This window comes from Idiotropiscis lumnitzeri, chromosome 13 (assembly GCF_059441095.1).
Source record: "Idiotropiscis lumnitzeri isolate Australia: NSW breed Sydney's pygmy pipehorse chromosome 13, RoL_Ilum_1.0, whole genome shotgun sequence".
In the NCBI taxonomy this organism is placed as follows: Eukaryota; Metazoa; Chordata; class Actinopteri; order Syngnathiformes; family Syngnathidae; genus Idiotropiscis; species Idiotropiscis lumnitzeri.
Genome location: NC_142403.1, coordinates 1,904,689 through 1,931,718, shown reverse-complemented (window position 1 = coordinate 1,931,718; position 27,030 = coordinate 1,904,689). Strand labels below are relative to the sequence as shown.

The following is a 27,030-nucleotide window of genomic DNA, read 5'->3' as shown; positions in this document are numbered from 1 at the left end:
AACTTACATCTCACAAAAGTAATGCATTTAGAAAAAAGAAAACTAAATGAACCAATGAGAATGGATAATTGCTCTTCAATTGTGGTTCAACAGAACTCAATAAAAAACAAGAAACTTACAAAAAAGGCTTGGACAAAAATGATGGTACCATATTTTGTTGCCCAATCTTCTCAGACAATTACTGCAAACAAATGATTTCTATAACTTTCAATAAGAATTCTGCACCTCTCCGCAGGAATTTTGCCCCACTCTTCATGGACAATCTGCTCCAGTTGTCTCAGGTTTGAAGGGGGTATTCTCTCAATGCCATGTTTTAGCTCCTTCCACAAATGTTCCATAGGATTTAGATTAGGGCTCATACAAGACCACGTCAGAAGAGTCCAATGTTGTACCAGACCCAGAAGACGCTAGAGAAAAGCCTCTTCTGACAGTACTATTTAAGATGTCAATGTCATCGCATCCCAGAAGCGGAGCGCAACCAGCAGCCTATCTGCAACCCGGAGGGCAGACCAATGGGATAGCTCCGGGGGCCAGGCTCCACCACACGTCCGCTAAGAATGACAGCTGACACCACTTCCGGGATGCGATGACAGTGACAGCTTTGGTGTTGCTACAGCCCAATTTGCGAGTAGGTTGAGATGAACTTTTGGCCGCCTCACGACCACATAACACACACGAGGGCCGATTTGTGGGCCGGACTAAAATCCACTTCCAGCCCTTTTTTTTAATTCGTCTGCCGGGCCAGAGGCCGTTTCGCCCCTGGTACGGACTGCCCAGCTCTGTTAACAACGGACACTGAAACACACACAAGATCCAACCTGTCCAGCTTGCACATTTATCTCGTTATGTTCTCCAAATCGTAGTCAGACGTGAATTCACTTCGACGGAATGTTGACTGATAACAGCACTGCTCACCATTGTAAATCCTTCACCAGCTAATAGTTCTATCCTGCCAGCATGGCTCCATAAACAATTGCACACAAAGATCAGTCATGTGATGTCCGGAACGCATAGGATACACCCATTTTTTTGGAGGAATAGGGAGGTCGAAGTAGAAGTAAATAATAAACACCCTTTTTATACAAACCATGGAAATATATATAAACAACATTTTGACTTTGGTATTCATCACTAACTGGGGTGGCAAGTAATTTGGTAAGGGTAGCAGCTGCCACCCCTTGCTACTACCTTCAAAACCACCTACGTTTCAATAGTTATTACGAGTTAGTAAAGTCCCTAGATACTGTTCTCTTATTGAATTGTGATGCACATTCAAGGATGCATCGGATTGATCAAAGGCAGATAAGGGCATAAAATTCCAAATGAAAAAAAGTATAGATTTATCACAGGTCTTTGCGATACGCATATTGCACGTGCCATTATTGTGATGATGCAAAATATTTTTCGACACACTGTCCAGCCCAATTTATTGTCAACTTTTAAATAGACTAAGTGACTAATTAAAAGTTTGAAGACACCTATGATGCCAATTGTAGAACACGCCTTGGTTGAATAGATCATAGTCAAATTAGTTTAAATGGTAAATGGGCCGTCACTTGTATAGCACATTCTACCTTGGACACTCAAAGCGCTTCACACTATTAGGAACAACTGGTTATTCAGTGTCTGAATCTTGCTCAAGGATACTTCCACAAGGTCACAAGGGTCGGGGATTGAAACCACAACCTGTTCATTGTGAAACGACCACCCTACCACTGAGCTACACAACCCCGTCTCCAGGAGATACCATCATTTTTGTCTTGGCCTGTTTCATCAGTTTGTTTAAAAAAAATCTGTTGAAACACAATTCAAAAGCAATTTACACTTTTTTTATTTAAATAATACTTATACAGATTTTTGTTATTCTTGAGACTACTGTGAGGTTTTGTTTCATTCAGAGAGGTACCAATATTTCTGTTATGTGCAAATATTAATTGCCAGAATACTTACAGCATGCTTAAGGGTGCACATTTCATACAGGACACAGCCCAGAGCCCAAATATCACTACAGAGAAAGGCACAAGAGACACAGGATAATGATACAAAGGCACTACTAACATCACATACAGGGTAGATTTACATGTGTTCTGTAATGTACCAGTTCTTAATTGCTAGATAGTCCTTTGCTTTTTTGTTTTGTTTTTTATATGAAAAAAAAAAGTCCTGCTTTACTGGGATTGTTGTCATCATCAGCTGCCCTTCTCTTTATCGCCCACACAGATACCCTACCTCTCATTCAAAACGTTTTTGTCCAACTATGAAGGACCAGGTAAAAAATCTTGGGAGACAGAGACTTCTCCATTGCTGCCCTTTCCCACTGGCGCTCACTTCCCCAACACAACTGTACTGACCTTGACACATTTAACTAGTTGATTACATGTACATACAATCAATATTCAGATTCAGGTCAAAATCCTGGTTTCAGAAACATTCGAGATAACCAGTTTATGTGTCAGTGGGCACAGTTAGCAAACAGACATCCTTTGCGCTTCTTAGATTCTACCATCAATAAAAAATTATTCTTGACACTCATCACAGGATTAAATCAGGCATTTTCCTCCTCACTACAAAAATGTTATTCTGTGCTGCGCCTCAGTTTCGACACATTTGTTTCGTTACGTGATCCATCGTTACTTACTGTTTTAATGCTGTTTTAGCAAATTGGAGCACTCTTTCTACACTTAATTATGAATACAACAATTTGAGTATGCACCTTTATCCAGACGATTACCATTGACTGGGTTCTTCCTGACTCATGTCAGAAGATCATTCACAATAATTATCAACAACAATTTAGTATATAATTGAGTGATCCTGTTTTGATCCATTTAACCGAGTAAATTGAAATGAGCGGCAGTGGTTTTATCATAACTTGTCATCGTCTGTGTTTTCATTGCGCAAAGTCTCCGGCGAAACGATCCATGAGCCACGTGAACCATGCAGAGCATCACTTAACGGCGACTTCTTTCGTTTGTTCGACAAACGAAGTGTCATCGTTTCATGCCGAGCAACTCAATCGTTGACGTCTTGCTTGAATGTGGATGCTTTTTTTTTTTGGCCAAAAAGTAATCCTCCAGGGTTAATTGTTTAATTTTGTCCGTTACTACTTCTACTACTACTATGCTCTCACCACGCTACTGGACTACACCCACTCCTACAAGTCCTCATTCTCTTCTTCAATATTACCCTTGCGTTATTACTGGCTGATCTTATGCATGCATGCTTGCGTATGTTTTAGCTATCTTATGTTTTGACATACCTGCGGCCAATAATACAGGGCGCCGTATGTATGTGTTAAATGCAGGAATATAACCTGCAACTGAGACTGCGCCCTTTAGTATGGTGTGCCCTATGGTCGTGAAAATACAGTACTTTGAAATCTGCTTTCTTGCGCCACGGCATAAGAAAATAGCCATCCAGCTAGAGCTTACAGAAAATCAAATGTAACTGCTAACAAGTACAGCTAGACCAAGGGCCGTGGGATAAAAATAGCTTCTGTTTTTACGTTCCACGACCACCATCGGTAGCGGGGGTGAAAATGTGATAAAATGCTGCCCCGAGAACTTCTAAAGAACATACTTTTTTCCACACAAGCAAATATTGCACATTAGCGTGTACAGGCTCGGATATACTGGGTAACTTGACTAAGCTTTTGGGTATTTTTTGATTATCATGGGAATCTTTTCCCTGATTTGTATTTTTTAATAATTTTTACAATTTAATTAAAAAAATTAGTCATAGGGCCACTCAAAGCGTTGCTGCCAGTTGCCCATCCCTACGCTAAAGTATCGTCCATCCCTCCATCCATCCATTATTTGAACACAAAATGTATGTTTTTATTTCAGTACACTTCAAGACCATTAATTGTAAAAAGAAACGTTAAGGTTGGGTTGCACCAGCAAGGTTTAGTTTAATCTAAGATTAGCTCTAATCAGAGGTTAGTAAAAGTCGGTTTAAAATGAGTAAATCAGTTTTTTTTTAATTGAGGAGAGCTATGTTGAACCATTTAAAGTTTAGTAAAACTCAGTTTACCTGAATATAAACTGAGTTTAAGGGCTTTGGCCGTATATTCTATTTTCAGTGATGCTTTATCAGCAGGACAGTGAAATATAAAATTACACAAATTCTACAATGTTCCCCATTAGTTCAACAGTTAAAAGAAAATCAATATATATCGTTATCGACCAATATGAAATACTTCTATCGCAATATACTTTTCAGCTATATCGCCCAGCCTTAATTTGAGCAGGCCTGTTTTGTTAAAAAGTGATCAGAAGGATCGGCAGCTGTGTCAGACGATAGGCATCAAAGTGTACAGAGTAATTTAGGTCTATCAACTTGAGTGCTGCCAGCCCTCCTAGCGCAGTAATGTCCGTGTAATCAAGTCATTTTTTTTGCGCCCTCAATTAGCGATGGAACAATATTTCATACGTACTGTCTTTTGAAGCAACTGTTTGTGACTGCAACAAACGACCCCCAAACACAGTCTGGAAAGTGGGTCAAGTGAGCCGTTGCACCGGCGGGAACAATTTCAAAACAAAAGAGTCCTTATACATTTATGTCCATATATTATTTGGTAAATATGGTTTATTTTAAAATTGGCCTTCTTATTGCATTGGAGGAGTCTTACGGTCATGTATAACATAAATAAGCGGGTACTCGAGGTAATAATAAAAAATAAAAATGCCAAGCTTTTTTTTTTTTTTTTTAACCAAGGTACTCCAGTTACTCGACGACCCAGTTCAGCCCCATTTATTTAGCCTCTATTTATGATTAATGAGTGGTTAATGCTATGGTACAAAATTAACAAATGGCATTCTGTTTATGTTGAAATTTGTTTTTAATAAAAGATTGTGATATTGACAGTGATTGAAAATGACAACAAACCCTACATATCTGAGGATATTCCTTGTCTGTTCATTAATCATGCCGACACGTGAAACACTTCAGCAGCATGGTTTCAAACGTCGTGAATGACCTACTTTTCTTACAATGAATCATGGTTCAATAGACTATTTGTTTCTATGCCAGTTCATCAAAATATTTCTTAATGTGAAACCGTTCCATGGCAGAAAAAGTGTTGGGAACCGCTACTACAGTCTAGAAAATGTGATTTATCTTCTAGAGAATAAACTGAGGATCAGGCCCGTCACCATGAGCAGGCTATTGTCGGCCGGTGTCCACCATCAACATGCGTGATTGCGAATCCATATGTCAGTGCAACCGGATGTAGCTATTGTATTGGCCATAAACCCGGCAAATAATATTCATAAAAATTGAGTTAGAATGACATATGTGAATCAAAAGTGATCCAATGAGTTCTTGCTTGATGATATAGCTCCAAAGAACAAGAGAATGAGGCATCTTCACAATTAACTTCACTTTACCACATCCAATAGGCTGCAGCGTCGACAATCAAGAAGCCGTCTTTGTCTAAATATTCTGTTGTTCATGGTAATGCTGGCAGTTGTCGCTAAGGGCACCATTTAAGAGTATTGAATTGGAGCAGCAGTGCTATGTGAATATATGGAGCAAAGTAAGTGCGGTCTGTATATTAATTAAACAGGGCTACTGAAGGGGAATCTACCAAAACAAAAACCTGAGAGAAGCTGCAGAGAATGCAAAGGTTTGGTAATGATTATGTGTCACAAGCTTGATGCAGTTATTGCATGCAAAGTAATTGCAACTACAAATAAAGTCTTAGCACTTTAACCTATCTCTTTTAATGCTATTGCTCATCTAATTAGGTGATCATTAAAAATAGGGCAGTTACATTGATGCTTTTTAGAATTGTTTATCCTGTCCATCGCATAATTGGTTTAGAGAATGTATTCAGTTTATAGCAAAAAACAAAGCATTGATCTTGCTGTTGCAAAACTATTTGCAGCGAGTTTACAAACCAATCAAAAGGCAAAACCTTATCTCCAGTTCAGTGTATTAAAAAAGCGTGTTACTGTGACTGACAACAAAGGAAAACATGCAAAGGTGATTCATTACCTTTTGTTGTTGTATGGTTTATTTTCACAGATCTCTGGTGAAAGGTAATAAGGGGTTCCAATGCAAGTTCTTGCAAGCTCTACCGTGCTGAAAAAAAATAGAGAAAAGAAAAACAGACTATGATATGCTTAATGCTTTCCAAATATTTTCCTCTTACTTGATCGTTCTTAGTGTATACCTGTTAAGCACCCTTGCAATCCCAAAGTCCCCAAGTTGCACAGTGCCATCTTTTGTCAAAAATATGTTCTATAAAAAGACAGCATGAATACAATTACAATATTTAATCGCATGAATGCAGAACACAAGAGATCAAAGAAAAGTACATTTGTGTGGTATATGGCACCTGTGATTTGATGTCTCTGTGAAGGATTTTTCTATCGTGGATGTGCTTTAGTGCTAAGCAAATCTGCACAAACCAATCCAGGATCTGGAAGGGAAGAAATTTTGAAATTGAAAAACAATTCATCTGTCCTGAACATTCATGACCAATATTTATTTTTTGTAACTTACTTGTTCCTCTGTGAAATGTGTTCCTCTCTGAGAATTAATCTTCTTAAAGAGATCTCCACCCTCACAGTAGTCCATAACAATATACAGACAGCCCCCCTCTGTGTGAAATAGCATGAGAACTATTTCAAATAAAATAATTGCAACTATTGCCGCATAATTATTTCATGATTACTCAAGCATACCTTCAAAAGATTCCTTATACTGGACAATGTTTGGATGACTCATGTTTGCAAGAACTGCAACTTCTTTCCGAGATTCTCGTCTCTCTTTTTCAGACATCTGGTAATATACATATCAATATTAAAGTTGTAAAACGTATATTAACTTGTAAAAGGGAAACCTGATAAATTACATTTCTTACCCCAGATATGCTGACCTCCTTGATGACATATTGGTGCCCGTCGTTCTTGGCTTTGACAAGGACAGCCTTTCCAAAAGAACCTTCCCCAATTTTTTTCACCTTATCATACTTGTCCATGTTAATGGAATAAGAGGCATCTCATACTGGTTATATAAATAAACTAAGAAAATAAACTTGGGAACATCTTCCAAAGAACAAGAACAACAAGAAAACGCTGCTAATTCAAAGCTAGACCTTTAAAAAACAAGCACGTATCGCTAATCTGAATTTTGGTCTGTTTTCGCTCTGCAGACACACATCAATTACATCCATGTAATACAAACAGGACATCCTAAATGAGAGCAAGACAGCTAATGTGAAGCTTACAAGTTAGCTACACGAGGACGGTGGAAAAAATACCCCATCATCATATAAACCCCAACACAAGAACACAACCATATAAAATGGACAAATACGTTTGTGTTGAACGGTGTCAAGTTCGGCAGGGCCTATCTGTGTGTTAAAAAATAGTTAGTCAAGTCCCATCTGTCTGACCATTACCTATTCTATCGAGCTGATATCGCTTCTGGTTCTGCTGCATTGCTTGGGTTCTATCAAGCATCTGTGAAAAGCTTCATTCTAATTGGCCACGGTCAACTTTGGAGATATTCTATTGGTCCACATGACCGTCCGTCATTTTTAAGGCAAAATAACACACTGGTTCCCACCCACACAACATGGCCGTTTTTGTGAACACTCTCCATAGCAACCAAACACCGAATAAAGACTCATTGTTGACAAAAGAAAAATAGGGTCCGTGTCTCTTTTAGTCTTTTGGATATTATGTTTGGAAACTGGCATTAAATATGGAAAAACCACTCGATTTTTGGTTTTTATTTAATATCGAAACCCCAAAATTGAAATACAGCTTGATGTTCTCGTTTGTTATCCGTAACCAATAAGAACAAGTATAAAACAGCTTGATTGTACATTTTTGTTTCTAAAACTAAAATAGACTACAGCACGAGACACACATTAATTTCGAAATACGGCTCGTATACTGTATTTCTTTTAGATTACCGAAAGTTGTCGAAGACAGCATTTCTCCTACTGACCAGGAGATGGCGACAGCGTGAGGACTGAAGACGATATTATGAACTGAACTGTAATGCTCCATTTCTAATTTTAACTTTTACTAACGCTACACGTGGAGAAAATTGTCGGTATCCTGTTAAAGAAATGAAGAAACTAATAAAATCCCGACGCTTCGGTCATAACATATATTTTGGTCACATATGCTCCGCTACCAAAATAAATAAATAAAAAAGGTTTTATAAATAAATAGTAAATAAATAGTAAATACACTAATACTTTGTATGGATACCTGTGTATGTGTGCGTTTGTTTGTTTTTGCAGCCCGTGACTAAATCATGGTGCGCAGACTGGTGATTGGGCATAATTGCATAAAGGGACACTTTATTGACGTTAACATTGGCACTTATAAAATAGGTTTGCATGAAAAAATGACATCAGTAATAAAACTCACCCGACTAAAAGACTGGGATTTGTGAGGAAATTTACAACAAATTGGCGTGCCTCCTTTTGGAGCTCGGCACTTAACAAACAGTAAGCCATGCATTCATTACATCTAGGTTAGATTATTATTATTATTATAATGCACTATACTTTGGAGTCAGCCAGTCTTCACTCAAGCGCCTCCAACTGGTGCAAAATGCTGTCGCTCGCCCCTTAACTGGCGCTCGGAAGACGGATTACATAACCCCAATCTTGGCCTCTCTGCACTGGCTCCCAGTGCACTTTAGAGTTAGCTTTAAGATACTTCTGTTCGTCTTCAAAGCTTTAAATGGCCTCACCCCAGCATACCTCTGCAAGCTGCTCCACCCCTACAAACCTGCCCGCTGCCTCAGGTCTGTGGACCAAATGCTGCTAGAGGTGCTGAGGAATAGGCGGAGCCTCAGGCAGGATCGCGCCTTTTCTGTTCTTTTGGAAAGGCAAGCCCCCACTCTGTCCATTTTTAAAACCCGTTTGAAGACACATTTTTATTCTTTAGCTTTCGACTCAACATGAGACTGTCGCTGTTCTGCTATTATTCTGGTACCTATTGTAAATGTATTCATGTGTTTTAATTTGTGTTCTAATTACCTGTTAATTTATATGACGGCATATGGTAAGCGCTTTGTTACAGCTCCAGCTGTTGTGAAATGGGCTATATGAAGAGGGAGAGAGAGGGGCAAGCCTGAGATGGACAGGTCATGTGCGGTGAAGGGATGTGGAGTACTTTGGGAGGAGGATGCTGGAGATGCAACTGCCAGGACAGGGGAGAAAGGAAAGCACAAAGAGAAGGTGTATGGATGACGGACATGCAGGCAGTGAACATGATGGAGGACGATGCGGAGGACTGGGCTTCTCTCTGTGGTGACCCCTGACGGGAGCAGCCAAAAGACTAAGAAGAAGAAGATGGGACACAAATCATCTTATATATATATATAAACTAATGAAACAGGCCTGGACAAAAATGTTTGACTGCGTGTGTATCTTGGGGTGATGTTAAAGACTATGATGGTATACTAATAAAATTGCATTTTCTTTTAGGTGGGTAAAAAGCTACAAAGACATTGTGGAAAAAGCAGCCATTGCAGGCTAAATATGAGAACAGACTATTCAGACGCTTGTCTTTCAGGACACCACACAATGATGTCTGCAGCAACCATGTGCGCGCCATTTGCTAACCCAGATGTCAAAGCTGTTCATGTGACTTTAACCCACAAATGAGAATTTTGTGTGCCCATTATTTCTATTCATGGTCACACATGAACATTTTATGTTCATTGTATTTTTATATTGTAGTCATAAATTAAAAAAAATATTTTTTGTGTCTGGATCTCCTTTAAATTAGTGGATCTATTGCCGCCATCTGTTTTTGTTTTATTTTAAGTTAAAAACAATTCAGGAAATCCTGAAATGAGAAGGTGGGCATTCTCCATTCAAAGCATAGCATTGCTTCTCAGCGTAAAGCGAGACCCCTAAGATTTGAGCACATTTGGATGTAAGGAAATTAAAATAATAATATTAATAATAATTATTATTATTATTATCATGATCTAAACAATGTATTCATAACTTTACCCTTCCCTTAAGGGGGACTGTGCATTAAAAGTGCACAACGGCCATGAAGTTAAAACACAATGAGAGAGAAGCACAAGCCTCAAGATAATTTAATGGCCAATGGGTTACAGAAAAACAGTTAAACATCATTGTTGCCAGCAAGCTTATTGCACGCAAAACGGAAAGGGAAAAAACTACTTTTGACAACTTCGTTTAAATAAAACTATGAAAAACAGACGTCAGTGAACATGTTATAATTTCCTTAGTGCTCCATGAAAGCAAACAAATTATCTTTGTGTTTGACATAAAACAAGGCATGAATGGTGACTAGACTTCAAAAAACAAGACAAAAACCTGATCTACCCCCCTCCCCCATTTTCTGAGGCCTAACAAAACCTCAAACCACAACTCTGATCAGCATATGAGACCGCATCAGAAATTCCAAAATACTGTATAATTTTCAGCTGGGATCGTCTTATCCTCCTTGGTGAGGATAATCGGTTCAGATAATGGATAGATGGATGTTCCATGCACATGCCCATTTTATTTGCAAAGCAGTGAGCACACATTTTGAGCCAATCACAAGGAAAACATTGAGTTTGTTTGCGTTTCATTAAAATTGCTTGCAAGCTAGGTTGGTCATGTTAACTTAATATGAGTTTAGGGCTCTGAATTGACTTGATGACACATAACATATCAAAATGCCGTTAACATTTTAACATTCCGACATCTCCTTGTTAGTGGACTTTTCACAAGAGAAACTGACTTACTACACTCATCGCTTAATGCAGTGATCCCCAATTTGGCACTGGCCTGCAAAAATACACACATACATACATACATGTAGCCAAAATGTACATTATCACCCAGGCGTTGGCCCACGCACAGTCAGAGCTAGAGCTAATACTTTACATACAAATGTTTACACTTGAAATTGAATTGTTTCTGATAGTCAAAGAAAATCCACCCATTCATCCATTTTCTGAGCCACTTATCCTCACAAGGGTCGTGGGCGTTCAAAGAAAATGAAACATTCAAAGAAATGTTGAGAAGATCTGTATATAAATACAAAGTAATTTCTGTCAAAGAAAAAAAACAATTTCGGAAAAGAAAACTTGATAGAGTTTGTCTATCCATCCATCCATTATCTATACCGCTTCTCCTCACTAAGGTCGCGGGGGTCGCTGGAGCCTATCCCAGCTATCTTTGGGCAGTAGGCGGGGGACACCCTGAATTGGTTGCCAGCCAATCGCAGGGCACACAACCCTCAACAACCATCCGCGCTCACACTCATACCTAGGGGCAATTTAGAGTGTTCAATCGGCCTGCCATGCATGTTTTTGGAAACCCACGCAGGCACGGGGAGGCTCAAACCGGGATCAAACCCACGACCGATGCTGTCTCTCACTGTGAGGCTAGCGTGCTAACCAGTCGTCCACCGTGCCGCCACTGTTGGTCAAAATGCTCAGTAAAATGCCACCAAGTGCTGTAAACAAATCTCTCAGTCTTGTAGGTTGTCAAGAAACTCCTCTATTTCTCTACACATTCTGTTTTTTTTCCTTTCCTTAATTTTCTCCAGGATTTGGATGCTGTTTCCACGGTAGACAGATGGATGCTGTATTGCTGCTGCCCTCATGTAATATTCTATTGACTTATAGCTCTGCCTCTGACTATAGTGTAAATATTTTGCATAGTAGTTATAAACCATCTGTCTGTCTCCAGGTTCCTGTTCAACTTCATCTAGTAGTTCCTCAAATATCTCATCAGCTTTAGCTTGGTTGGGAGTCAACGTTAAATATATATTTGCAAGAGTTATTTTTCTCTTTAGTGATGATTGATGGTAAAGAGCAATCACTTCTCGATAGAGGCTGATTGCTCTGTCAACCACCATTTGTTCCGGCAGAACATCCCTGTGCAAAAGAATTTTCTTTTTGTAGCAGATTGCTGCACACCTCTTCAGATAGCGTTCTTCTGGATGTCTTTCAAGAGCTTCTTCTGCCAAGTCAAGAGCTTCATCCATTGATAAATACACTCTGTACAGTTTAAGTAATGGTTTAATACCACTGTAGCTGCTGACAGGCTTTTTCAAAATCTTTTTAGCCAATTGCAATGCTTCACCTTCAATTCTTCTTCCTCTGGCAGCACACACTGCTAAGTAAATTGTTGCAAGGTACAGGTTATTTGGGTCATGTTTCTTAGCTATTTTCAGTTTCTCAAAAGTGTTAGCATCTAGCCGAGTTTTATAAAGCTTAAAAGTACTTACTAATGCTAAGACATGACTGGAGTGCCACTCAATCACGTCTGGCTGCATCCTGATGGCGCTCTGAAAATATTGCACTGCCAGAAGAGTATTGTCCTTTCCAAATTTCATCAGAGTCCAGGCCTTTTCAGCACAGATCTCTGCGTGGAGTTCCTCTTGACGTGGTGAAGGATATTCATTCAGAAGATTATCGACCTTGGACAGGTAAGTCTGACTTTCTGCCTGTTCTCCCATGTGGTAGTGGAGCCAAGCCAGGTTCCCGTAGTTGACCACTAGCCAAGGGCCCTCTTCTGAGACAGTATTTCTCATCTGACGCAATGCCTCCGCAGCTCTGCTGAAAAAACGCAGGGCATCTTTTTTACTCCCGAGCTGGTAGTGTATATAACCCTGCAAGTTGTAAATATGTCCCAGCCAGTTGTATCCCTCCACTGTGCCAATGTCTTCCAGTTTATCTCTGAGAAGGACAAGTTTGGATGTATGGGGGCTCAGGTTCCACATGAAGTGACACTGCAGGCTCTCCAGCTCGGCCTTCAGTGTTGTTTGCATCCGAGCAGCACTGAAAGTGTACAATAACTCATGTAATGAAAGATGGAACAATGGAATGAATTACAAAAATAGAAATCAGGTTAATGAAAGAAAGCAAATTTAGAAAAGTAATACAATTAAAAGAAGATGAGGTCTGTGAAAGACAGTAGCCTGCAGTTGAAGTAAAGAACAACCACCAGATAATAGAAGTCTTTTAAAAAAAACAGCAAAAGTAGGGGAGAGACGGACTGTCTCAGACATACGGTATTAAACACAAATAACTGTTAAATATTAACAGATCAATACCACCTATCTCAAAGTCAGAAATAATTCATATTCACCTCATCATGAAGCTGGGACCTATTTGTTTCACTGGAGACCCTTTTACGCTTTATGTAACTTGTTGCTCTGGGTGTGGCATCAGAATATCAGTTCAACTTTTATAGTGCAATAAAACACTAAACATGGAGACTGTCATTGGACTCGGTGTACCCTTTTAACAATATGGCGAAGTACATACATATTTTCATTCTAATGAAATGCGTTGGATGTTACCATCTATTCATCAAGAAATAAAATTGTATCTTTTTATTATGGAATACAAATGTGTGTCTCACATCATGTTTCATATACAAGGGAAAACGCAAGTAGGTATAAATATAAAATCTGATTGAACTTCAACCACATTTTAACACGTTCACAATGAAAAATGCTACTTTATGAACAGGAGCCGAGCTACATGCCAAGATATTGTTTGTTTGTTCATTTCCTGTTAACCTTAACTGAACAATAATTTGAGGCTATTACATTCTTGAAAAGGCTAGAAGACAAAAGAGAAATCTGTAAGTGGTTACCATATTTTCCAAAGTGATTATGAATGGGAGGGTGTGTTGCAAAATGAAAGACATCTAGCAAGTAAACGTATGTATAATACACGTTTGACATTTTGAACTATAGAATATATTATGTATTGGGTTATATATGTGTGTAGGTATTGAACTGAGCATTTGTAATAAGAATGTTTGGATTGAAACATGTCGCGCATGAACATAATTGAACGAACACATATGGGTTATAAACTGTGATCTGTTTTACCCCCATAGTTTCCAAACGTTGTATTAATGAATACACATTTTAAATTGTTCATTATTGAAAACAAAACATCAACCAATTTGTCGAGTGCGTGAACTGGTAAGTATTTCCCAGTAGATGGCAGTATCCACTACACGCGTGTTTACGTTCAGGCAGTAAACGGGGGAAGAAAAGATGGCGTCATTTAAATGACGTCACGGATTCTGCGACTGAATCTAAGTAGTTAGCATGTTGCAGAAATACAGTAGCCTTTTTTACCCTATTTGATTGTTCTGTGAGTTACAAATGATAGTGCAAAGTTTACCTGTTCATTTGATTTAAACATAAAACATGCATATGCATTATTCTTCTGTGTTGTATGGTAGTGGTCGTGGTTACACTTTTGTCTTAAATTCCTTCGTGCAAAGCATTACCGGCGGTGTTCTGTTCATTTGCAGATGAGGATGTGACTAAATATCAGTTTTGCTTTAGGACTACCAGGAGGAGGAAGACAAGGTGCTCTGAGCTCTGTAGCGGAATGGAGTCTTGGACTCCAAACCCCCGAGCTAAGCCTTTCATACCTCGGCAGCAAAGAAGCTTGTATCTCACGTATAAATATAAACTGTTCAATAAGAGGACTATTCGTCGATTCTGTCAGGTGAGACGAATGATCCAGTAGCAAATATAATTGACTGTTTTTAGTGGTGATTAGTGCCAATTTACGACCGTTTTGGGCAAGATTGCTTCAGTGTTTTTTTTCGCGTAATATTATTTTGGGAACATTTGAATGCTGCTCAAAGAACACTTGTATATTTAACTATTAATTTAGGATTTGCTGTGAATATTGTATACAATGATGTATTAAACAACGATAGTCCACAATTCTTTTTGTTTTCATTTTGAGTTTGAGTTGATTTTCTCACTCTCTCTCTCTCCTCACTATGTATAAGAACAATGGTGGATCAACATGTCTTTTATTCTGGAATAGTCTTTCTGCCCAAAAGAGGGGGTTGTATTGTGATATTTACTGGGAATGCACCCGGTCAGAAGAAGCTTTTGGAGGGAATTTAATTTAATTTGTTGCCATTCTTCTTTCCGGTCGTCAGTTTTTTTTTCAACTATAACACCTATCCTGTTGCAAATAATGCACAATGGCAATCAGTTTTGCAAGTGCATCTATGTACCACTATTACATCAGCAATTTAGTTGACTGCAGAAGAAATAAATCAGAAATTATGTTACCCGTTGAGGCACTCTGATTCCTTGTAGTGGTGTAAGAGGAAGTTGATGGTTTGTTTTTCTCAGGTTAAACTAACGTTGATTCAGTGATTTTTTTTTTTTAGTTTGATATAAAAGTGTTATGCAGTTTTTAAAATCATGATCATAATCCAAGTCATAATTACAAACTTGATACACATTTATGATTATTCAACTCGTTTCTTTATTTCACAGGCTGCCGCTGTACTATTTCTACTGGTAACTGTAATTGTCAATATGAAACTCATCTTGGACACGAGAAGAGTTGCTAATGAAGAAGCAGCAGCTCAAGAATATGGTAGTGTTCATTTGAATTATGTGTTGTACAAAGTACATTCTATGGTTACGGTGTAAATTGTGAATTTCTTTTAGACGATGTGATGCCCAACATGGAGACTCCTCGTAGACCGGCAAATGGGCGCAAGGTTCTTGACATTGAGGTGTACTCCAGCCGATCCAAAGTCTATGTTGCAGTGGATGGCACCACTGTGAGTAAAAAATCGTGATGAATAGTCTGAGTGATGAACAACATTTATATCATGTTTATACTGAGTGACAGCGCGATCATTTATGTCGTTCTAACCAACAGTTGACAATATATTAGTAAATAACTAAGAAAGAAATATAGTTTGTTGAGGAACACAAGTTATTTCATCTGTAAAAGTAATCCAAGTGATTGTAAGTGGACAAAAATGTAATAAGGCGCTATCACTTCTTATTTGCTTCCACACAACACCCTGCAAACATACAATCCTTACTGTAAAGTACAACTAATCTTAATTGTAGATTTACAGTCACCAAAAGTCTTTTCCCTTAATTGCTTAATATGTTGTCAGAGTGTTTTGCTGCTTTGCTGCAGGTGTTGGAGGATGATATGCGGGAGCAAGGCAGAGGCATCCATGTAATTGTTCTCAACCAGGCCACAGTAAGATTCTCCTTTATGTCTTATATCTTTGTACATCTAATATATTTTTCCAGACCAGTGCTTCAATTGACTGTTTAGCAGTAGACTGCAGACAAATTAGTGATGGGTACCAAAGTTGGTCCTTTATTTTGGTACAGACCGATTTGAGTTGATACGACTGAGTACTGATTCATGTGAAATCAAATGATACCATGTTTTGGTCCCTTAGTACGTCCTTGTAAGATGTGACTGGAAGAGTTTGTGATTTTCCATGGCGCACATGAACGCATTATACCAGGCACATGGGTGTTTGGATGTCTCTCACTCACACAAGTTTACAATACAATAGCCACAAACTGGGTGAAAAACATTATTCAGGGTCAAGGGTTGCATGCTCCAAGCAGATGAGAAGTTTATGCATTTATGCATGTTTTTATCTCCAGTCGACTTGACTATTTTAATGTACTTGACAGGACTCCCTAAAAACAGCAAACAGTTGCAGCTCACTTTCTGACCAGAACAAAGAGCTCAGAGCATTACTCCCGCACTTAAAGGAACAGACCGGTCAAAATTAATTTAAAATCATTTGATTAATCAGTGTTTATAAGGAATAAAAGTGCAAACATCAGTGGCATCTGATTTCATGAACAAAGGTTTAAGCTAGGGTTGTCCTGATACAACTTTTTCCACTTCCGATCCAAAACCGATATTGCGGTCTAGAGTAATGTCCGATACCAATATCGTCTGATACGACATGTGCAGGAATGATGCTTGCTTTAATTTATTTTTTAGTATGAATTGTTAGAAGAGACTTGATCAACTTATACTATTAAACCAAATAACAATAGTAACTGTAGGTATGAGGAAAATATGATCCTTTTATTCCAAACATTTGACTTACACAGCTTCAAGTACAGTTGCATTGAAGCGTGGAGAATCTGAGTAGGTAGCCAGGTTTAAGTGATTAAGAAAATGCAACAGTCACAAACGTAACGATTTCTCGCTAGTTCTTGTTCCAAATCACCCGCAGAGGCTCGACAGTGGCTTGCGTAGCTAGCTAAGTTGCGTTGTCCCGCTTTTGTTTCCACGATCTCTGCCGCTTAAAGAGTGTGCCAGACCCAACCCGGCATCAATCAACAGAGATCCTCCTGGTTATCTCCTGTGGGTTTTGGAAAATGGCCGTCAACTCATCGTTTTGTACAGTAATCCACAGTTGATTAAGTCCACGCGATTTTAATATCCAGCATAGGTGTGATTACAGTTAAAAAGGAAAAGGCACTGCCGTTCGTCCTCACCCTCCTTCATCCTGCCCCTGGGGCAGCCAGCCGCCTGGAGCCTCCACCTACAACCGTCGTGCGGGTGACGAGGGGAGCTTGCGCTACGAATCTCATTCAAATGAAAAAGAGCAGTGCATGTGCGCGTGATTTTTTCATCTATCCATTATCTGAACCGTTTCTCCTCATGAGGGTCGTGGGATTGTTAGAGCCTATCCTAGCTGTCTTCGGGCAGTAGGCAGGGTACGCCCTGGACTGTTTTCCAGCCAATCCCAGGGCACACATAGACGAAAAACCATCACACTCACACGAGGGGCAATTCAGAGTGTCCAATCAACCTGCCATGCATGTTTTTGGAATGTGGGAGGAAACTGGAGTACCCGGAGGAAACCCACACAGGCACGGGGAGAACATGCAAACTCCACATCGGAAGGCCGGAACCGGAATCGATCTCACAACCTCTGCACTGTGAGGCCATCATGCAAACCAGTTGCCCACCATAACGCACCGCGTGTGAATTTTATTTGATTTAATTTTTTTACCGTAAACTTCACTTCAAACATCTTCTCTAGCTCCGTTACACCAGTGGTTGTTTTGATCATGTAGGCTCTGCACGCTTGCTCTCAACACTGCTAAATACAAGACCAAGAGCTGATTCTCGAGTGGACTGCTTGTCTATGAGTGCTAATATTGAAGACTTTGGATGTGGTCAGATAAAGGGAGTGTGTATGCGTGTGCGTGTGTGCATGCGTGCGTGCTTGTGTGTGTGTGTGTGTTCATTTACAGTGCAATGGCTGACAATGCATTCAGCCTGCGAGCTTCCAGTGTGACTTCTATCACAACTCTATGTCCTGCGCAAGTGTAGGCATGTGATAATCATTCTCTGAAAATATTAGAATGAAACTCGCAACATTTTGGATGATCATCACATAAGGTTGCCTGTCCATATTTGCTTCATAGACTGACAACATTCCATGAGTTATTGAACAAAACACTGAATGACAAGTACCAAAATTCATGCTGATATATAATGAAATATGCTAATCATAATCTAAAAATATTAGAATGAAAATTTCAATATTTTGTGTGATGTTAATGTGAGAAGCTTGCATATTAACAGTACCGATGTGACGACTTGAGATGGTGTGAGTAGTGTTAGATATCTTCCCTTAGTTTAAGTGTTTTCTCCAGTAGGTGGAGTAGTAGGTTTTGTATAATTCTACTAATGGACTAATGGGTCAAAATCAACATGGTGAAATTAAATATTTCCCTATTTTGTGTTTCCTAGGGTCATGTGATGGCCAAGAGAATATTTGACACCTACTCACCCCACGAGGATGAAGCCATGATCCTCTTCCTCAATATGGTGACCCGAGGTCGAGTTCTTATCTTTACCATTAAGGTCAGTTACTGGTTCCCATTGTCTCAAGTCAGGACTCTGAAGCGAAAGTCGTGCATCTAAACTAACTGGATCAAGCAATTCAATTGGAAGAATCAAACTAAAATGCAAAGGCAACGTATATAGTACAGTCTATATATATATATATATATATATATATATATATATTTTTTTTTTTTTTTTTTTTTTTTTCTCAAAGTTGCTGATCATTGATCGCCTTAAAAAATCCCTATTGTCTAAAGCCATTTGGTTATGACACAGGTTAGTGCCCAAAACAACCTGTAACCAAACAACCTTGATCTTCCTTTTTTTAAGTCACTCTCATGTATAATATTTGTGTGCAGGACGAGGGCACGTTCCATCTCAAGGATGCTGCCAAAAACTTGCTAAAAAGTCTGGGTAGCCAGGTGTCTCTCATACTGAGCTGGAGGGACATGTGGACTCTGGTGGTGAAGAAAGGAGGTAGTTTCTTTAACAGTGAATAAGGCAATTATGTTAACTTTAAAATTGAGACAATATTAACGTTTTCGTGCATAATTGACAATTGGTTACAATTCCGCAATTGCAGTAGCAGGGCTCCACATTAACTTTTATATTGGTAGCACTGGTGCGCCGAATTCTTTCAATTGGTCGCATTAGCACTGATTTAATCGCACCCTTTTTTGGAGCGGTACAGCATGACCATAATTTCTGATAGTAGTAGTTATGTATGATGTACAGATTGGCAGTGACTGAATGTATATTTACGAAATGCAACATACAGCATCTGACAAAATAGGTCAGTTATTTTGTACAAAACCTGAGAAGAAGAACAAAGAAGGGAAGCCATACCACAGCAAAAACTTAAAGCATCAGTAAAAAGCAGTAAAATGGAATGTCATTTTTAGAGCACTTTTCTACCTTTGGTACTCAAAGCGCTACACACTATTACCACATCTACCTTCTGCTGACATACCATCAGGTGCAACTGGGGGATTCAGTATCTTGCTCAAGGATACTTCAATATGGTCACAATGGCCTTTAATCGAATCCTCAACCTCTAGGTTGGGAAACTGTACCATGATAGATAGATAGATAGGTAGGTGGGTGGGTGGGTCGGTAGGTAGGTAGATAGATAGATAGATAAGGCACGTAAAGTAAAATAAAAAACATGTATTTGATAAAGTCAAAACTTATGAGTAAATTGTTTTCTTTTGCTTAAAAAAAAAAGAAAATCAAAATAATTCCGTTTAGTTAGTTGATATTCTCTACATGGAGCTAAAAGTTCGAGGTGAATTGAACAGTTAAAAAAAGGAAATAATTAACGAGCGCATCAGACGCTGATTTAACCGGGGGTATTGGGGGCGTATAGTCGAATTGGAGTTGCCGTACTGTCACTGTCATCTTCGGCTTCGAGGTAGACACATTTTGATCATTGACCAGCAATTAATGGCTCAAAATTCATTAAAATCAGATTAAAAAAAAAAAAATGTATATATATATATATATATATATATATATATATATATATATATACATTTCAGAATTTATTTTCTCCTTTTTACTTGGGTTTGTTCCTGCTTTTTTTAGTTCGTTTTGCATTTTATTTTATGAAACCATGGCAGTTATTGGGGTCACAAACCATAAGTTCTCAGCCATGAAAATTGCTGACCATCATTTAAAAACAAACGAAATGCCCAGAAGAGTGACAAAATGGCAATCCATTCAACTTTGGAGAATTGCTTTCCCAGTGAGTCTAGATATACTGATTGTTGCCATTGGTTTTGTAAATAGCTCAAGTAACTAAAAATATTACTCATTATTGTGTTTCTAAAATCGTAAGTGTATCTAGTTAGATTACTTTGTTACTGCCTAAATATAACACTATATTACTGTACCGCATTACCCCAACACTGAATATGATGTTGACCTGGCTAACCTGCTGGAAAAAAAAACAACATAAAATTATTGTTCTTCCTTTAGACAGGTGGCAGTACCACTACAGTGAAAGGTTTGTAGTTGTCTTCAGGCATTGACTATCATCTAATAGGAACCATTTCCCGGTCATTTGTGAAAAAAAAGATGATAAATTAATTTCTAGTCCCCACCTGGTGGCGCTATATGCATATCAGAATATTAAGATATGGTCTTCAGGTCACAACTCTATATACATGTATGGTTTGGGATTTTTTGGGCGCATGTGCTGAGGAGTTATTAAGCATTTCCTCCTTTGTGGTGAAGGAAATATTTAACACAAACTTTGATGCCCATGGCTGTCATATAGTAAACTTTAATTTATTTCCCCTGTTCTTGTTCCACATGTTAAGATGGTACAGCCTCGTCTGGCTATAAAGCGTCTCAGGGCCATCAGGACCGCATCTGTGTCCATACTAGGAATCAGGTCGAGGTGGACTGCTCTAGTGGTTAGACATTTAAATATTATCCCCCACCTCTTTTCGTTCCTGCGTCCAATCTTGATGGTGTATGGCCCAAAACAATCTACGCCGGTGGAATAGAATGCAGGTTTGAAGAGACGCAGTCTGGCCGGAGGGAGGTCCGCCATCCGTGGAGGATTTGGTTGTCCTTTCCACTTCTTGCACTTCACACAGGATCTCTGATGCCGGCGTACGGCTTCGCGTCCACGTAGCACCCAGTACTTCCTCATGATTTCAGCAAACACTCGTTCTGGCCCGGGATGCTGTAGCTTTACATCATAATCCTGTATGATGAGTCTGGTCAGAGCATGTTTAGGGTCCAGAACAATGGGGTGCACTTCATTCGCTGTCAGGAGGGGGAGACGGCGAAGACGGCCTCCTACTCTGATAAGACCTGTTTGTTCATCAAACTCAGGTGCAAGTGGAATAAGTCGACTTGATTTAGCAATGGGTTTGTTGTCCTTTAACTGGGTGACATCCTCAGGGAATGACTCTCTTTGAGATTGTTGCAAGGCTTCCAGCTCAGCAGCAGCATAGGAATCAGCCGTGAGGGGCTTCTTGGAGTTGACTGCCCCATGAAACTGCCGGGCAGTGGCCTCAATGAAACTGTCCCATGTCTCGTATTGAAGAGGATCTGGAAGACTAGAACTGGACAGAGTTAGCACAAGATGATGTTTTAGCTCACCTTCGGGGACGTGGTGAGGTGGAGGAGGTAGGTTGGGCCAGTCACGAGGAGTTTGTTTTAGCAGCGTAGGGCCATGGGTCCATCTACTGCCTCGGCTGATGTCTTGGAGGGTGAGGCCACGGGTTATGTCATCTGCCGGGTTGTCTCGTGAGGGCACGTATCTCCATGCACCTGCTTCTGTCAGTTCTTGTATCTCCGCCACACGTGTACCCACGAAGACCTTGCATCTGCACGAGTCTGAGTTCAACCAGGTTAAGACAGTAGCGGAGTCTGACCATAGGGTGCAACTGCGTATGGGCAGGGTTAACTCAGTACTAATAACTTTGTAGAGCTGGGCACCTGTCAGGGCGGCACACAACTCTAGTCGTGGCACAGACTGTTGCTTTTTGGGTGCAACATGTGATCGGGCTGCAAGGAATGCAATTTCAATTTCCCCCTCTGCATTCTCTGTCCTCAGATAAGCCACTGATCCATATGCCAGCTCAGAGGCGTCACAAAATACATGAATGTCTCTTGCACAGTTAGGTTGATCCAGACTGGGACTAGTGTAGCACCTAGGCAGGGCTATCTCAGACAAGTGGACTAATTCTGCTTCCCATTCATGCCACCTCTCCAGTAGCTCTTGTGGAAGGTGTGGATCATCCCATTCTCTCTTCCTCTCCCACAGGTGGCGCACAATGACTTTAGCTCGAGTGGTATAAGGCACAATGTAGCCAAGGGGATCATATTGGCTGGCTAAAACTCGATAGATGTTTCTCATTGTAGTCACTGTGCAGTCAATGTGTCTGTGTTTGTATGTGAGAGAGTCTGACTTACAGTTCCATTGGAGTCCAAGTGCGGGCTCCTGGAGGTCAACTTGACCTTGGCTGAACCACAGCTCACAACTGGATGACCTCATGTCTGGCGCAAGATGCTCGATGACACTGGGATCGTTGCTTGCCCATTGCCTCAACTCGAATCCGCCCTCAGCCAGAAGATAGCGCAGTTTGTCTACAAGAGTCTTGGCTGCTATTGGACAAGGGAGACTAAGGAGACAGTTGTCCACGTAGAAGGACTTGTGGATGACATCACGTACATCTTCTTCCGGTTGGCTGTGGTCAGTGACATGTTTCTGCAGCACGAATGTTGCACAGCAGGGGCTGCAGGTGGTTCCAAATGGGAGCACCTGCCACTCATACACATCAGGTGGGCGGTCCTGCTGCATGTCTCTCCATAAAAATCGCAGCAGGGGTCGATCTGCTGGCAGGAGCATTACCTGATGAAACATGCTCCGGATATCACTGCTGAAGGCAACGGCATGCTCCCTGAAGCGTAAAAGAACAGCTAGCAGGGAGGGCCCGAGAGTGGGACCTGGTAGCAGGAGTTGGTTAAGGTTGTAACCTTGGTAATGGAATGAGCAGTTGTACACCACCCGATTTTTGCCATTATGTTGGACCTTATGGTGCGGTATATACCACGCTTCTGGGCTGTGCTCTACTTCGTAGTCTGTCAACTTCACGTCATAGCCAGCATCTACAAGCTTCTTTATCTCCTCTTTATAGACAGCAGCTTGTTCTGGGGAATTGGCTAAGCGCTTCTCTATGCCTCTCAGGAGTGGCAATACTGCCACAGGGCTGGCTTTGAGGAGAGGCATGTTCTTCACTCGAAGAAGGGGTGCGGCATAATGCTTAGCGCCATTGATATCGACTCTCACCGTTTGTTCTTGAAGTAATTTAACTGCCTCCTGGTCCTGTCTTGACCGAACTGCTAGCTTCTCGCTACGGTAGGGAAGCACCTCCATCTGCCATAACTTCTCAACGCATGAGAAGAGCTCTGTGGATGAAGGTGTGGACGTAAAAAGGCAGTGACTTACATTCGGGCTTGACTTGATGGCTTGGGCTGGCCCTTGTAGAGTCCATCCAAGGCGTGTCTTCACAGCTGCTGGCCCAACAGGTGGTCCTGATCTGACTGGCTCTATAGGTGTGATGAGGTGCGTGTTGTCAGCACCAATCAGCAGCATCGGCTGGACCCTATTCAGTGACAGAAGAGGCAAACCTGACCGATGTTTATACTTCTGCTTAAGTGCGGCAACTGGATGAGAATGCTTTGCCAGACTCAGTTGAGCGGCTGTGAAGGCATTCGGGATACTATATATCTTGTCAGGGCTGTCAGCTGGCGAAATCGTGAACGAAACTGACGCTCCATGGAGCTGATCCAGTCCTGGTCGGATCGTACCGAGAGCCATCACCTCCTTTCTTCCTTGAAGGCACAACTGTTTGGCAGCAGGCTGGATCAGTATTGTCCGCTCAGAGCCATCATCTAGAATTGCATATGTCTCCAAGGATTTGTCACCGTTCCTCAGGATGACTTTACTGATCTTCAGCAACACCTTCCGGTTGTAGACTGGGCGGTCTGCATACAGGACTCTGTTGGTTGTGCTTACGAGGCAGCTTTCTGTTGGCGGTGAATGCGGTGCTTGTTCCTCCGCCTTACCTCTCTCATTCACGTCATGCAGCACAAGCAGATGTTTCCTGCCACAGTCCTTACAGGGGGCTTTGAGCGTGCACTTTGCCGCTTGATGATTGCGTCCACAACGCCAGCACTTCTTATTGACTTTAATCCACGTCATCTTTTGTTCCCTAGTCAAGTCCTTAAAATTAGAACAGCTGTTCAGGAAGTGCTTGTCATTATCACAATATGGACAGTAGGCCTTTCTCTTTTCCATCGTATTTGTCTTGTCAGCTGACTGTCCAGAGGCAGGTGGGGTTGCTGCAGAGCTTGATCCCGAAGCTTTCTCAGTGTTCAGGATGATAGTAGCAGACTTACTTGAAGATTTATTAGCGCGCTTGTTATCATGCCTCTTGTTGGACGGCGCGTCTCTCTTGGGGGGCATAATGCTGTCTTCCTGAACCTCTAGCTCATATTCCAGCCAATCAGCAAATTCGAAAAGGGTCGGAATGGAAACTCTCAGTGGATGGATGAATCTTTTAAAGCTGGCATTGAGGTCGTGGGGGAGTTTACTTAAGAGCCTCGAGACATGAGAGCCACAGGTTAATTCAACCTGACCTTGTTGACCCAGCTGTTCTAACATGCCCACTAGTGAGCGCACGTTGAGAGCGAATAAACGAAAGCTCTTAGCATCACCACTACGTATGTTTGGACCATCCATTAGCGCTGTGATCCGTTGCACAGCAAGCTTGTGGGGCTGTCCATACATCTTGGTGAGAGCCAGCATCGTATCTGTGTAGGGTAGCCTGGATTTACAATAAGAATCAGCCACGAGTGAGGCTTCTTCACACTTAAGATGATCAGTGAGAATCTGGTACTTGTATCTCTCAGTGGCGTCATGTGGTAATAAATTCTCTAAGGCTAACCTCTGGGGTCTGGTGATGTGAGGCTGGGAATGGTGGGCTTTGGTCCTCTGTATGTGGTCTCTCTCTGTGGAACATGAGAGTAGGGCAATCGGGGGAAGGCTGAATCTCTGCCAGCGTATGAATCTTCATACTGTGGGTCACTAGCTCTGAATGAGTGAGCGGGATGCCTTTGGCCATACATGTCAGCACAAGATGCACTTTGCGGGGTGTGGCTGCGTAATATGGACTATATCCTTGATCTGCGGGTGGCTGTGAAACTTTGACTTGTGAGAAGTCCTGTATCAGGTTTCCGGACGACCCGCGTGCCTGATTTTGTAGCTGTGAGTGGGCTGGATTGTCCGGTTGGCTTCTGGTCGGGCGTAGATTGCTTCCGTCAAACCCACTGCGGTATGTGCCTGGAGGCGGAAGGGTAGGAGGAGGAGGATTGGACTGTAAGGCAGTCATCAGGCACTGAAACTGTTTTCGGAGTTCAGCATTTTCTTGGCGCATCTCTTTAAGGGCGGCATTAAACTCACTGAGTGGGTTGAAATCCTGCCCCCTGGTGGGTTGCAACATAAAGTGCTGAGACCCCTGCTCGTGCTCAACATCCCCCAAATTCCCCGTGTCAAAGCCTTGGCTAGCCGGTGGTGACGGGGATCTACTAGTTGAGCGCTCCGTAGCTACGTGCTCCTCTGGTAATGCTCTAGTAGGAGCAGCTGGTCTTCGGAATTTACTCAGCGCACCTGGCCCACTCAAGTCATAATCAGACATATAGGAAGGCACCAATGTCAATCGTTTAGGTTTGCCGCCAGGTGCTGCTAATTCTGAGTCCTGCATCTTCAAACAGCGATTTGCCATCCGGCTCGAAGGACCATTGAAAAATATGTAATTGACTAGTGCTGGGAGGAGTATGCAAATCGTTGTTGAGAGTCCGGTTAGAACACCAATAATGAGGATATGGTCTTGTGTTTCTCGTCTTTTAATAAAGTTGCAGTCAAAGTACACATTTCTTGATGCTCTATTCGTGTGGTTCTAAAAGGGAAATAATAAACATTGAACATTACATGTTACCAATTAGCAGTGAAACGTGGATTGTACAGACAAACGAACAGTGTTATTAATGCTGTAACTTACTTGTCTCACGCACAACTCAAAGCAGGAAAAATGTGGACTACAACTCAAACTTAGCTCGATAGACAGACTGACACGATTCCTGCCACTTCCTCATTCCTACATACACACACGCACGCCCACGCACGCCCACGCTACGTGAGTTGGAGCACTAAACTCCGCCCTCTTAAAGGAGCCGGTGTCGCAGTCTCTGAGCAGCCTTTTCTACACCTATAGAACACTGAACAGAAAAAAATATGGTTGAATAGTATGCTCTGTTAATGTCTGACTTGTGTATAAAATGGTTTTAGAATTTCTTCATTGGTGTTCACTATGGTAAAATTTCTTGCATGCACTGAAACGAAAAGTCTGCATTAAAGCACTTAATGAAGCTATATATTTTTTTTATGTTTTGTATCTTGACTGACCTGCTGCGCATTTGGATTTCTAGGTCAAGTATATGGAGAAAAGCATTCAAAATCTCCTGCTCTTTCCACCTGGGGTGATCCGGTTCTTCTTAAAACAGAAGTGCAGCTCACTGCTTCTGAAGGTAAGGAGTGAATTCTTAGCACTGTTTATACATATTTTGATGAAAAATTTGAATTTAGTGTTGATAAATTAATTGCCATATATAAATTGAATTCCCTCTCACTTATGTTCCCTTTTCTTCCGCTAATTTCCACTCATAGGGGTAGCAACTATACTGGCAAGACATTTGTTAAAGGTGGCAGCTGCCACCCAGTAAATTATTATTATTATTATTATTTTTCACATTGATGCATATTTTAAGCATTTTAAATCAATCTTATATCCATTTTTTGTTGAA

General features: G+C 40.9%; 3 protein-coding genes across 7 annotated transcripts in view; 1 reads left to right on the top strand and 2 right to left on the bottom strand.

Annotated features, from left to right (window-relative positions):
- nek1 (NIMA-related kinase 1) overlaps positions 1 to 7,450 on the bottom strand; it is a 35,070-nt gene extending 27,620 nt beyond the window's left edge. For all 5 annotated transcript variants that reach the window (XM_088313169.1, XM_088313174.1, XM_088313173.1 and 2 more), the window contains exons 1-7: positions 6,869 to 7,450; positions 6,690 to 6,786; positions 6,508 to 6,605; positions 6,341 to 6,424; positions 6,176 to 6,243; positions 5,998 to 6,084; positions 1,951 to 2,005 (exon numbers count right to left, since the gene is read on the bottom strand). In XM_088313169.1, coding sequence (XP_088169295.1) covers positions 1,951 to 2,005; positions 5,998 to 6,084; positions 6,176 to 6,243; positions 6,341 to 6,424; positions 6,508 to 6,605; positions 6,690 to 6,786; positions 6,869 to 6,985 — 606 coding nt within the window. In that variant the 5' untranslated portion in view covers positions 6,986 to 7,450. The remainder of the gene's footprint in view (positions 1 to 1,950; positions 2,006 to 5,997; positions 6,085 to 6,175; positions 6,244 to 6,340; positions 6,425 to 6,507; positions 6,606 to 6,689; positions 6,787 to 6,868) is intronic.
- A 4,024-nt stretch (positions 7,451 to 11,474) lies between these two features.
- On the bottom strand, positions 11,475 to 12,779 carry LOC148324013 (antiviral innate immune response effector IFIT1-like). Its single transcript, XM_088313176.1, has one exon. It carries the CDS (start codon positions 12,777 to 12,779, stop codon positions 11,475 to 11,477), a length of 1,305 nt encoding a protein of 434 aa, XP_088169302.1.
- Positions 12,780 to 14,002: 1,223 nt separating this feature from the next.
- The window catches only part of pomgnt1 (protein O-linked mannose N-acetylglucosaminyltransferase 1 (beta 1,2-)), a 37,063-nt gene continuing 24,035 nt past the window's right edge, over positions 14,003 to 27,030 (top strand). The window contains exons 1-8 of the mRNA XM_088313175.1: positions 14,003 to 14,124; positions 14,322 to 14,487; positions 15,282 to 15,384; positions 15,459 to 15,574; positions 15,946 to 16,011; positions 18,553 to 18,666; positions 19,008 to 19,125; positions 26,656 to 26,754. Of these exons, the coding sequence (XP_088169301.1) occupies positions 14,368 to 14,487; positions 15,282 to 15,384; positions 15,459 to 15,574; positions 15,946 to 16,011; positions 18,553 to 18,666; positions 19,008 to 19,125; positions 26,656 to 26,754 (736 nt within the window). The 5' untranslated portion in view covers positions 14,003 to 14,124; positions 14,322 to 14,367. The remainder of the gene's footprint in view (positions 14,125 to 14,321; positions 14,488 to 15,281; positions 15,385 to 15,458; positions 15,575 to 15,945; positions 16,012 to 18,552; positions 18,667 to 19,007; positions 19,126 to 26,655; positions 26,755 to 27,030) is intronic.

Coding starts and splice junctions, on each gene's coding strand:
- LOC148324013 (XM_088313176.1), bottom strand. CDS start 12,779: ATGCAAACAACACTGAAGGCCGAGCTGGAGAGCCTGCAGTGTCACTTC.